A 14,097-nucleotide genomic window follows, 5' to 3' on the forward strand; every position below is an offset into this window, starting at 1 on the left:
GAGGCTGACGCAGTCCTGACGCCGGCTCGCCCAGGAGACAGCTCCTCCTGCGAAGAAGACGACAAATCCAGTGGTCGACTTTCGAGTTTCTGGATCTCCAGCCCAGTCGGAATCGGAGAACGCTTCGAGATCAGCGCCACCCGATCCACCGAGCTTCAACTTCCAATCGGATGTGCCCTTTAAGTAGCGGAGCACCCGCTTCGCCGCTGTCCAGTCTCTCTCGTATGGTCCACCGAACTTTCGCCCTAGGATGCCGACGCTAGCGGCGATGTCCGGCCGTGCGCAGACCGCGACGTACATTAGAGCACCCACGAGACTTCGGTATATAGTAATGTCCTTCATTGCTTCACTGCTGGTCGTGTCCTTGAGGTAGCCTTGATCCATCGGCGTCCGCGCTTCCTTGGCTTCCTCCATGCCGAACGTTGCAATCATCCGTTTGATGAACGATTGCAAGCTCAGGCTGTATACACCTTCCGCGTCCTTGGTAATCTCCAAGCCCAGAAAATGCTTCGCGTTTCCGAGACAGTTGACGTCGAAATGTTCCTTTAGTTGGCCGTACACGCGGGCCAGCTCCTCCTCGTCGGCTCCTGCAACTAGCATGTCGTCCACGTAGACGATGAGATACACGACCCTTCCGTTCCTCACAGAGATGTACAGACATTGATCAGCGGAGCTCGGTACGAATCCAATTCGCTTCAGCACTTCGGACAGCTTCTTGTGCCAACACCTAGCTGACTGATGGAGGCCGTAGATACTCCGGCGTAAACGGCACACCATCTCCTCCTGTCCACGGACGACGTAACCGGGGGGCTGCCGCATGTAGACCTCTTCGCTGATTTCGCCGTTCAAATACGCGGTCCGGACATCCAAGTGCTTCAGAATCAGTTTATCCCTGCCTGCTATAGCAAGCAAAGTTCTCAACGTAGCGTGACGAATCACCGGCGCGAACACTTCGTTGAAATCCACTCGGAATCGCTGCGTATGCCCTTGTGCAACGACTCTCGCCTTCAGCCGCACGAGTTTCCCAGATTCGTCCATCTTTGCCTTGTACACCCAGCGACTCCCGATGACTTTCTTGTGATATTTCTGAAGACTGTCCCAGAAATCGCGGGCCGTTTCCGCCGCCTTGACGAGGCTGTATTGGTTCTCCTCAATACACAGCCCCATCGTCGCGCGCGCTTTCCGGTCATCACGGGTCCATTGAGCAGTGGCGGGCTCGGGCTTGACTCCATCGATGACGTAGAAGAGCTCCTCCCTGGTCAGGAGCATCTCCATCCTGAATTTCCAGGATGACCAGTTCGTGTTGTTCAGCTTCGTGAACTTGCTGATGGGATCCATCTTCACCACACGAACTTAACCGCAAACCGACAACAACGAATCGAAAAAAAACTTGCACCGAATGCTACCACGACGACGCCGGCACCAACGACCACACCGACGCGACGCTTTCCCCGTTCCAAAACGCCGAACTACCGCGGCACTTTTTCCGCTTTTTAACGAAAAAATCACAACTTTTCCTCGCAACCTCCACCGGGCTCGTAACCTGTGGGTCAAAGCGGACAGGTTCGACAGCGGATCTGCGTTGGCTGGGAGGAAATAACCCGGAACGGACACGGAATATCTCGCAAATCAAAACACGCGGTTACTCTACTTGATCGTATAATTCGGTTTCAGCTTGTTTACATCTGTTTAACAAAAGGTTCGATTACAATGTCATTCGATAATGAGGTATGTTAGGTTGCTCCACAAATGTGTGTAGAGTGACGAGGGGTGCACCGCTGTATCCTCTAACATTTTCAAGGAACTTCGCAAGGATTTTTTTAAATGATTTTTCACAATATTCAGAAGAAATTTCAAACTAGTTTATCGATGAGAATCACTATTAGAATTCAATTTCTTACAAATTTGCTAAAGGAATTATTAAACGAAGTACGAAAAAAAAAACTTTCTAAAATATATCTAAAGGAATTTACAGATGTAACAAATTTCTTTGTAACATGTGCTTGTAATTATTAAAACAATTTTAAAATTGTTGAAATATTTTTTTAATCTGTTCAGTTTTGGTTTACCGTGTATGCCCAACAGTTTGTTCGTTTTATCGTTGTGGCGTTTAGAGACACCTAGTGGTAGGAATCGGTATGTCTGCTCGAGTACTAAAACGATAACCTTTCAAAAGCACGTACATTGCATACCCGCAGGCGGAATTCTTTATGCGCTTTTCTTTCGTACTCGAAAAATTTGGAAATTCGAGAATAAGTGCTAGACTATGGAAAGACAACCCGAAACCGGAAACTTTTTTACCAGCCAATCAAAATTCACCATAAAATTCAAAAGAAAAACCGGAAACCATATTTGGACCAATCAGAAAGCAGGAAAATTAGACAGTACTGATCAGTGGGCTGAACCTATAAAAGGGGTTGGGGAACTCATATCAGATTCTCTTCAATCTGGTGGAAACCGTTGTTTAAGAAAGGTGGTTGATTTTAAATCATAAAAGTGTTTGAGAGTTCGGTAAAGCTTAACACGGCGAATTATTTTTTGAATAGTTTTTTTCGGAAGTGGTTCTTTTACGTCAAAAAGAATGTGAAGCAAAATCGGCCGTACTTAAAGGTCACTTTTTTATTGAAATTGTGATGAGTGCTTGGGCTTAAATTATGTGCGTTGAATAGGTGGCTAAACCCATTCAACGTGGGTGTTTGTCTGGAGCCCAAAGTACGTGGCCGTCCCACGCTCGGTCGTCGCTAACTGGCAAGCAGCTGTCCAACACCCACGATTCCGGGACAATTTTCCCGAAGAATCTGCTGTGCGGCCTCTTAGGATACGACGATTCTCGAACCGCTCCGATGAACTGAAGTGCGTCGATGCCACGTGAAGCCATCCTTCGTTGGAAACCCAAGCCAGCTGGCCAGCAAGTAAGCCCGTTTTAATTTGTGCACTCGAAGAAGAATGAGCTCTGAAAAAGTTGGGGGAATTTGTAAAATATTGTAAATACACGTAGTAGTTAAATGCCTTAGTTCCTAGTTTTTGCTTTCACACTTTTTCGCGAATTAAATTTTAATCATTGAACTTGAATTTTTCTTTGGTTTTCCTTTATTTTCTTTGGGAAGCGTTTTAGAATTAAGTTTTCAAGTTGAATTTCTTTCAATTGCCTGAATTAATCCTTTTTTTGTAAATATAATTATTTCAATCATTTTAAGTAACCATGCGTCTCCATCAGTGCTCGAGTTTTTTTTATATGAAGTGCGATGATTTTATAGTATTTTAGGTCTCAGTTCTAGCTTCGGTTTTCTGATTGGTTTAAGATTGGTTGGGTTTGGAAAGGGAGATTAAGTGAATTTACGGTGATTGGGAACAACAACCTGCCCTCAGAGAAGAGTCTTTGGCCGGACATAAACAGTGCTAGTGGCCCTTCGGTTGAAGGTGGCGCTTAAGTCACTAGCTACGGGTAACCAGACACGTGGATCGCGGATACTTTCGACCCGAATCTAAGCAATTAGTTTACATTTTGGCGCCCAACGTGGGGCCGGTTAAATTAGTTAGAATTTGTTTCAATTTCTTTTTTAGGTAACGTGTAATATTTCTGAATTTAGGGTATTTTTTTTACTTTTATTTTATTTTTGGAGTTTTTTTTTCTTTTTGAGAGTGAGAAGAAACCTCTGGTCAATATGGCCAAGTTTACAACGAACCTTTATCGTATGAATGCGTCACATTTGGAAGAGTGTGAGTTGGAGTATGAGTTGATTTTGCGTGGATTATCGATTTCGGAACACAGACAGGACAATGAGCGTCGTCTTCGGTCTGCCCTAAGGGATGACGAGAAAGGAAATCGCGATTACTTATCATGGCGAGGAATCTCTGAGGAATGTGCGTTCATAGGGAATCGTTTAAAGGAAATCGAAGATAGTATCATATACCAGGCAAACCTCAAATCAAAATCTAGGTTGTACCATTATTATCTCAGGCTTAGACGATGCCAGGTACAGACTCCGCGCGAAGAAGAGAACCGTTACGTCTTAGTAGACGCCATCAAGGACATGTTGTTGAAGTATTTCAATGAACTGATCGATAATAAGGACGAATTGTACATGCAAATGCCTTTGGACTCTAGTGGCACGGCGGGTAGAAATGAGATAGGACAGACTCGCGCTGAAAGCGTATCGGTTTCAGGTATTAATCAGAGATCGACAGGGGCAATACCTAAGTCAAACGAGCAAGCGCGTCGCGTTGCATTTTTGTCTTCGACTGGGGACGATGAAGAAAGTTTAGAAACAAATGGTGACATTATTGATGATTTAGTAGTCTTGAACTCAGGTATCAGAAGGTATCAGAAGGCCGGCTCCAGAGGCACGTTATCCTCCATTTGGGACATTTGTGGTATCGCCATACATATGAGCCTATTTCATCATTTACCTGAGGGAGAATGGGACAAGGGATGGGAATAGGGAAAGGGAAAGGTGATGAAATAGGAAGGGGTGCCCTAGAAGAGGGAATGAACGCATAAGCGCAACGAGAGCTCATAGCTCATACCACAACGGGGTTAATCAGTGCCCTGAAAAGGACACTAAAACGCATAAGCGTAAAAAGAGCCTATAGCTCATTGGAGGTAGCTTGCGACTTCACGCGACTTTCAATATGACATAGAAAGGCACGTCATCAAAAGCATCCTCAATATTCAAGAAATCACCCAAGCAAAAACTACGTTTGAGCGAGTGCTTTCTTGAAAACGTATACAACTTTTTGTAAAAGAGTCACTGTGGACATCCCAAATTGGGAGACATGTGAGTTCACATGAACAGGCATGTTAGCCAGACAAACATCACAGATGTGATAATCGACAATGCGTTTCGAGCATTTCAGAAAGAACGACGTAACCAGATAAATCTGGAACTTATTCCTTCTTTTTACAACGCACGCATCCTTTCGGAATAAAACTTCAGAGTAATTTCACGCCATGAAAATACCCAATAGAAAACTATAAGAGTTCAAAACATGTTTGAAAAACTCAAATCCCTCTGGAGAAAAATAGGACAAAGCCCCATTTGCTCCAGGAGATTTGAAGTAAGCAGAGCTTTTTAGTGCCCACTAAATCGATTCTATAGCTACAATCCTCGGGGTAGAAGCTAAAGATTCGTAGCTATACAAAAGACTGGTTTATCCGAAGATATTTAGAACTTGAACAGGTCCGAGTTCCATTCAGGAATACCTCTTGCGGTCCGCACAGACCGCAGAGGACAAGCTTCTTTCAAAGCATTAGCTATGGTATACCACAATGAAGGGCGTTGTAATAACAAAACCATAATGAAACTCAATGGAAGCGAGTTATCCATAAAATGCGATCGCAACCAATTATTACAGGTACCCTAACTTGTTGAGCAGGGACGCCTGAATACGCAAAGTTTGCGAAGGAACACTCCAAAGTGCAAAAAGGTCAAATAGAGGGTCCTCATCTGACACAGGCCAATCAGTCAACTCATGACAAGTTCTGCTCATGCAGAGTTGGGTTAGGTGCAATTCTATGTTAAGTTAACCATGAACTGTACTACCTAAGTATTCCATCAAACTGAAGCATCTCAAATCAATGTTTGAGCTACTTCAGATGCAAAATATCAGCGAAAAGATGCTGAAAACAAGAGCTTGCTTGAAGGCATCCACAAGGAAAGGTTGAAACATACTGTTAACGTTATTCTAAAATATAGCATGCTCGAGGCACGACAGTTCATCTATAACACAGCGTAACAAAAATTAACTTTTTGTCTGTCTCAAGAGCAAACTTATGTGTCTCCGAAGGATTTTGGGCCGCTGAATCCGAATCCGGGCTCAGATTTGCTCCAACACGTCACAATTTTGAGCTATACCTCAATTTATAGGGCAAAATATGCGATTTTGGGCTTTTTTGACTGCAAGCCATTAAGCAAGGAAATATTTTTTTAAGCAATCAAAAGGTTAATTGGTCAATTAACATCTAAATTAACGACTCATGCAAAATATTTCGTTTTACCAAATCGAATTTGATAGTTTTGAGCGATTTATGTTAGGTACGATATTTCCCATACAAGTCACCCTTCAAAAGTTGCATGCAAGTTTTCATACTAACATAAAATGCTTAAATCTATCAAATTTGATTAGGTAAAACGAAATATTTTGCATGAGTCGTTAATTTAGATGTTAATTGACCAATTAACCTTTTGATTGCTTAAAAAAATATTTCCACGCTTAATGGATTGCAGTCAAAAAAGCCCAAAATCGCATATTTTGCCCTATAAATTGAGGTATAGCTCAACATTGTGACGTGTTGGAGCAAATCTGAGCCCGGATTCGGATTCAGCGGCCCAAAATCCTTCGGAGACACATAAGTTTGCTCTTGAGACAAAAAAATGTTGCGCTGTGTAATGAAAAAAGCAAAGCTGGGTTCACAAGGTAACCTATATGTACAGAAGTTAGCCTACGAAAATGAACTTTTTGAAGTAGATCCACTTGGGCTACATACGCTTTTTACGCTGAAAATTGATCTGAGGTTTCCTTGCCGTAGCCACTACCCAAACTAGACAGGACTACACTCTTCACAATCACAGCACAAAAAGGAAACATGAACGACGAACCAAATTGGTGTCAATTGAAAAACGTCAATGGCGAAAACGCATTTAGCGAACCCATATAGGCAGTAATGTAAGCTAATTATCAACATTTGAATAACCCCGCCCTTTTTTAGCCTCAAATTTGAGACTTAAGAAGGGCAACTGATTATCTCGGAGAAACGCAAGGTCCACTGCACCATTGCTCCGGTTAGCGCAGTAAGGGCGTAATACTGTCGAGGACGCCCTAATTCTCCACAGGCTCCGTTTGTGATTAGGTTTTTATTAGACCCCCCTAACCATTCATTCTTTGGCACGGTAAGCATAAAGCCGCATAACACCATGAATTAGGAGTCACCTGTTTAGTGGACTCTTACCACTGGATCAGGCGGTCCGTAGCCAATTGAGACAATCGCTACCGACACTACACAGCTATCTAGGCTGATCGGGAAAAGAAGTTAACATTGATGGTCAACTTCCAAACGAACCCGAACAGCCGACAAAGTTTTTTTTTTTCTTTTTGAGAGTGAGAAGAAACCTCTGGTCAATATGGCCAAGTTTACAGCGAACCTTTATCGTATGAATGCGTCACATTTGGAAGAGTGTGAGTTGGAGTATGAGTTGATTTTGCGTGGATTATCGATTTCGGAACACAGACAGGACAATGAGCGTCGTCTTCGGTCTGCCCTAAGGGATGACGAGAAAGGAAATCGCGATTACTTATCATGGCGAGGAATCTCTGAGGAATGTGCGTTCATAGGGAATCGTTTAAAGGAAATCGAAGATAGTATCATATACCAGGCAAACCTCAAATCAAAATCTAGGTTGTACCATTATTATCTCAGGCTTAGACGATGCCAGGTACATACTCCGCGCGAAGAAGAGAACCGTTACGTCTTAGTAGACGCCATCAAGGACATGTTGTTGAAGTATTTCAATGAACTGATCGATAATAAGGACGAATTGTACATGCAAATACCTTTGGACTCTAGTGGCACCGCGGGTCGAAATGAGATAGGACAGACTCGCGCTGAAAGCGTATCGGTTTCAGGTATTAATCAGAGATCGACAGGGGCAATACCTAAGTCAAACGAGCAAGCGCGTCGCGTTGCATTTTTGTCTTCGACTAGGGACGATGAAGAAAGTTTAGAAACAAATGGTGACATTATTGATGATTTAGTAGTCTTGAACTCACCAGTCACAGAAGCGGTAAATCCTTTACTTGTAGAGGTTCGACTGGGAAGTTGACTTAATTCTCGGGGATTTCGGCTTTCAGTCAAAGAAAAGCGTTGATTTTCTTATCTCATCGCCAACGTTTCGATCCAGATGTTGGGATCTTCTTCAGGGCCTGCGGTTTATTCGTTTAATTAGGATGGTTAACAGACTACATAAAGACTACACTTACTCGAAATGAATCAATTTTGTCCAATCCCGTGTACATCTCACGGTTGATTGTCTCGTTTTGAATTTGCACTGCACAAGTCTCACTGTGAATTTAAAGCCGTCAGAGAAGTAGTTTTGGGAACACGGAATATAAGGGTACATACTTTACTGCCAGCACCCCCGAAGGTAGTGGGTGGGTGGTACAAAATGGGAGGTCTACACCAGGAGGATCCACGACACTTGCCAACACTGCCAGAGCTAACAGCTGATCGAACATTACTGAGGGATTTGTATATTGTGTGGTGTTTGGGTGGTTGTGTCTGTCTGTGTTAGTTGGGATGGGTAGTCGTTGGATTCGGGTCGATTATAACTATTTGTAGACGACGCACGACTCTCCTCTCTTCGGGTTTTGATAGAGGAGAGTAAATGTGCGTACGCACAGCTTAGATTATCGGTGTCTGTCCGATGGTTGACCGTGTTGGATGTAGTCGCGATCTGGCACATTTCCAACACTTGCAGAGCTTGCTTCTTGTACGTTATATCGACGATAGTGGGATTGCTAATGTTGAACCGGTGTTGGTGGGTGATGCAATGGTTGATCAATGCTGATTTTTCCCGTAGTTGTTGTACTGGAAGATCGGTATATTGCTGCCCTTGCGCTAGATGCTGTTCCAGTGTGTTGACATGGGTTTGGTGTCCATACATGCGATTGCGGAGTTTATTCGCCGTCATGCCAATGTATTTGCCGGGGCAGTTTTGACAGTCGATCCTGTATATTACGTTGCTTTTGCTCATGTCCGGTACCGGATCTTTAGCATTACGATACAGCTTCCCCACTGTGTTGTAGTTGTTGTGTGAAATCCCAACAGCGAGTCCACTGCTGTGTATTATCCGTTTTAGGGATGGTGTCAGGCCATGGATGTATGGGATCGATCGATAGATGGTTGGTTTCTCCGGTGTGTCTATACGCTGTGTCTGACGCAATAGACGATTGATGAGAGCTGAGGGATAATCATTCTTTCTGAGGTGTGTATGAATCAGCTGTTCTTGTTGTTCCGAACTGCGAGTGGTGCTCAAGCTACGGACTCGGTCGATAAAATTCCTGGCCACCGAAAGTTTTTGATCCATGGAGTGGAACGAGAAAAAGTTAAGCATTCTACCGGATGCGATAGGCTTGGTATACCAGTCCGTTTTGATGGTGCCATCTGGTAGCCTAATTACCAACAAATCCAGGAATGGTAGTTGACAGTTAACCTCCACCTCGGATGTAAACACAATCCTTGGGTTCATTGTGTTGAAAACATCTAACACTGCGTTCACTTGGTCTTTATGAAGCACAAGGAACAAATCGTCCACATATTTACGTATAAACTGCGGAAGGATGTTAGCAGTTCGTAATGCTCTCGTCAACAGATTCTCCATAACGATGTCAGCCAATATTGGAGAAAGAGGACTTCCCATTGCCGTGCCTGATATTTGGTGGTAGAATTTTTGGCGGAAACAAAAGAAACTGCCACTTATGCAGAAGTCCACGATTTCCAGGAAAAGATCCAGGTTTACAGTCATAATGCATCTGGATGACTACGACAGCAAGATGGCACAGCTGATCGGGGATACCAGTACATATCAGCAGGTGAACTCGGATCCAACGAGCCGGTACGAACGGGGCAACAACAACATTGTCAGGAGACTGTACGCGCTACAGCTGATAGATGCCCGAACGAAACACAGACTCACAAGCTACAACGCTGTGTGTCCTCGTATATACGGACAGCCGAAGGCACACAAGCCGAGCTTACCGCTCAGGCCAGTGGTTCCCAACACAACATCTCCTACGTACCATTTGAGTAAGTTCATAGCTGATATACTCCAAAATTCTTTCAAGAGTCAGTATAATGCTGTTGACTCGAAAACGTTCTGCGCATACGTCAATCAATTGACAATACCGACAGACCACGTACTGGTGTCTTTTGATGCAGTATCGTTGTTCACCAACGTTACTAAAGACGTCGTCATCCACGACATCATTATGATGTGGAACGAGATACAGGTTAATACGAACATAAACCTGGATCTTTTCCTGGTAATCGTGGACTTCTGCATAAGTGGCAGTTTCTTTTGTTTCCGCCAAAAATTCTACCACCAAATATCAGGCACGGCAATGGGAAGTCCTCTTTCTCCAATATTGGCTGACATCGTTATGGAGAATCTGTTGACGAGAGCATTACGAACTGCTAACATCCTTCCGCAGTTTATACGTAAATATGTGGACGATTTGTTCCTTGTGCTTCATAAAGACCAAGTGAACGCAGTGTTAGATGTTTTCAACACAATGAACCCAAGGATTGTGTTTACATCCGAGGTGGAGGTTAACTGTCAACTACCATTCCTGGATTTGTTGGTAATTAGGCTACCAGATGGCACCATCAAAACGGACTGGTATACCAAGCCTATCGCATCCGGTAGAATGCTTAACTTTTTCTCGTTCCACTCCATGGATCAAAAACTTTCGGTGGCCAGGAATTTTATCGACCGAGTCCGTAGCTTCAGCACCACTCGCAGTTCGGAACAACAAGAACAGCTGATTCATACACACCTCAGAAAGAATGATTATCCCTCAGCTCTCATCAATCGTCTATTGCGTCAGACACAGCGTATAGACACACCGGAGAAACCAACCATCTATCGATCGATCCCATACATCCAAGGCCTGACACCATCCCTAAAACGGATAATACACAGCAGTGGACTCGCTGTTGGGATTTCACACAACAACAACAACACAGTGGGGAAGCTGTATCGTAATGCTAAAGATCCGGTACCGGACATGAGCAAAAGCAACGTAATATACAGGATCGACTGTCAAAACTGCCCCGGCAAATACATTGGCATGACGGCGAATAAACTCCGCAATCGCATGTATGGACACCAAACCCATGTCAACACACTGGAACAGCATCTAGCGCAAGGGCAGCAATATACCGATCTTCCAGTACAACAACTACGGGAAAAATCAGCATTGATCAACCATTGCATCACCCACCAACACCGGTTCAACATTAGCAATCCCACTATCGTCGATATAACGTACAAGAAGCAAGCTCTGCAAGTGTTGGAAATGTGCCAGATCGCGACTACATCCAACACGGTCAACCATCGGACAGACACCGATAATCTAAGCTGTGCGTACGCACATTTACTCTCCTCTATCAAAACCCGAAGAGAGGAGAGTCGTGCGTCGTCTACAAATAGTTATAATCGACCCGAATCCAACGACTACCCATCCCAACTAACACAGACAGACACAACCACCCAAACACCACACAATATACAAATCCCTCAGTAATGTTCGATCAGCTGTTAGCTCTGGCAGTGTTGGCAAGTGTCGTGGATCCTCCTGGTGTAGACCTCCCATTTTGTACCACCCACCCACTACCTTCGGGGGTGCTGGCAGTAAAGTATGTACCCTTATATTCCGTGTTCCCAAAACTACTTCTCTGACGGCTTTAAATTCACAGTGAGACTTGTGCAGTGCAAATTCAAAACGAGACAATCAACCGTGAGATGTACACGGGATTGGACAAAATTGATTCATTTCGAGTAAGTGTAGTCTTTATGTAGTCTGTTAACCATCCTAATTAAACGAATAAACCGCAGGCCCTGAAGAAGATCCCAACATCTGGATCGAAACGTTGGCGATGAGATAAGAAAATCAACGCTTTTCTTTGACTGAAAGCCGAAATCCCCGAGAATTAAGTAAATCCTTTAATTAGCCCAGAGCGGGAACAGAATACCACTCCGGTCAATATGTCACGCAGGCTAAGAACTGAGGAGGTTCAAACAGGTTATTTCCAACAAGAGGCACGGGAAGGTCAGACGTCCCAAACCTCGCGACCCCCGGTGTTTGTGAGTGCTTTTAGACCAAATTCACAATTGACCAATAATTTTGGACAATCGTCCAGAGATCACAAATCGAGACTTACGTCCAAAAATGCGTTAGTACAATTTTGGAAAACCAACGAACAGATCGAGTAGGCTCCGATCGGATCAATTTACTCACTGATCAATTGCAAAATGCCAATATCCGTGGGGAAGAAAGTCGCTACACTCCGACATTCCAACGAACCCCAGGATCGACACCTTATTCAACTTCCTTCAGAAGGCAAAATGACGTTCAACATTATTCAGTTATCCCTGGTAATTTGAACATTCCTCCCTCACTAACGAGCACGCAGCGGTCCTCAAACGTGATTTTCAATCGATCTTTGCCTCATCAACCAGAAAGGATTTACTCTGATAGGACTTCCTTGACTAGCGGCCCAAATGCTTTACGAAACCCCTTCGATCCGCCTCAAACACCGAATATGAGAAACGTTCGGAACCCACCGCACCATTTGTGTAAAATCATTGGCACATGGCCAAAATTCTGTGGCGATAACAATATTGTTCCTTTGGTGTCCTTTTTAAGGACAATTGATATGCTCTGCAGGTCTTATGAAATCGATAAGGAAGAACTTAAAACCCATGCTCACCTTTTGTTTACAGGGGATGCATATACTTGGTATACGACCTACGTTGAACGTTTCGTAGATTGGGACACACTGTTGTACTACCTCTCCATTAGGTACGACAACCCTAATAGGGATAGGTACATTAAAGAAGAAATGCGAAACCGCAAGCAAAAGCCTAATGAGCTTTTCAGCGCTTTTCTTACTGAAATCGAGTCCTTATCGCAACGTTTGATTAACCCATTGCCAGATATCGAAAAATTTGATTTAGTGGTAGAAAATATGAAGATTTCATACAAGATAAGGGTGGCTCTAGAAGACATTCGGTCGATTGAAGATTTAGCACAAAAGTGTTATCGATTTGATGCCTTGGAAGCAAATCTTTTCAGTCCAAAGTCACGAGGCACTAACTCCGATATTCATGCTTTAAGTGCTGATGAAGAAGAAAGTGATGAGGAGTACGTCAATGCGCTAAATGCCAACACGGAGCAAAATCAGTGTAGTTTGAAACAACAAACTGGTTTGTTGAAGTTCAGGACAAATAATTAGTAGTTTTGAACTGAACTTTTGTTGCATTAAACCAGAAATTACGGTTTGAAACAAACCAGCTGATTTGTTGTTTCTACTATCAAAGGAATCCGCAAAACAACAAACATTACCGGTTGTTCTAAACCAAAGATTTGTTATTTAAAATCAAATCGCCCGGTTATTTTTACTAAAGTTCGGGTTGTTTCGATTCCAGTAACAAATTAGAATATTAGTTTTATTCAACCAATTTGGTGGTCAAATCAAACTAACATGGTTGTTGTTACAAAAAAACAACAACCATATTGGTTTGTAAAAACTAAGTTTGTTTCGCCTTCGCCATTGTCGCCCAAGCCCGCTGCTCAAGTCAACTCTTTGGCACTATTTCGCGTATGTTGAAGCAAATTGGTTTTGTTTCGCGTATGTTAGTGATTTTAGTTAGTAAGCAGTTCTAACAAAAGCTTATATGTGCCTGGATTTAAGGTAAGGCGAAACAATTTTGTTATTCAGCTAATAGTAAAACATTGTTTATACTCGTAGATTGCATTCATCGGCAATTCACGATGATCGTTCTGAAAACCAATGATGTCCGATCAATGCAACACAAGAGCCATGTTTTCCTCACATAGAAGGCATCACAAACAGAACCGCACCAGAAAAGGACTCCGGACTAAACCTTTCAATTCGATATGGAGCCACCGCATCGAAAGCATGATGATCTTCAGTGCCAGTGTTAGATAGCAATAACCTGTTTCATTTTAAATCACCTAAATAAAAGAGGTGTGAATGATTCAAAATTATTTAAGCATGTTCAGAAATAATTATTTTGAATAAATATTACAGGAGAAACATAATACAGGCGAGGGGACGGGGTAGGACGGGGTGGAGAATGGAGAGAGGGGGAGGGTTGGTTTTGAGTGGAGGGGTTTGCAGTTTCAACTAACGGGTTGGTTTGTTTTGAACGGTAAATGTAGGTAGGAAACAAACCAAACATTGGTAAAAATAAACGGCATATGGCAGTTGAAACAACAAACAAAACCGTTTATATCCCCGACTGTCAAAACGAAACAACCAACATAATGGTATTTTCAAACGGATGTTAGTAGAAA

At 43.3% G+C, this 14,097-nt stretch overlaps 1 protein-coding gene across 2 annotated transcripts; it reads left to right on the plus strand.

The window, feature by feature from the left end:
- The first annotated feature begins 9,474 nt into the window (after positions 1-9,474).
- Positions 9,475-13,793, plus strand: LOC109416857 (uncharacterized). Of its 2 annotated transcripts, none has more exons than XM_062854927.1 (2): positions 9,475-13,471; positions 13,529-13,793. In XM_062854927.1, exon 1 carries the CDS (start codon positions 9,475-9,477, stop codon positions 11,299-11,301), a length of 1,827 nt encoding a protein of 608 aa, XP_062710911.1. In that variant the 3' UTR covers positions 11,302-13,471; positions 13,529-13,793. The 2 variants fall into 2 exon arrangements, with proteins under 2 accessions (XP_062710911.1, XP_062710912.1); XM_062854928.1 differs by having other exon boundaries at positions 9,475-11,413; positions 11,474-13,793.
- Positions 13,794-14,097: the final 304 nt, after the last annotated feature.

Source organism: Aedes albopictus, chromosome 2, assembly GCF_035046485.1.
Source record: "Aedes albopictus strain Foshan chromosome 2, AalbF5, whole genome shotgun sequence".
In the NCBI taxonomy this organism is placed as follows: Eukaryota; Metazoa; Arthropoda; class Insecta; order Diptera; family Culicidae; genus Aedes; species Aedes albopictus.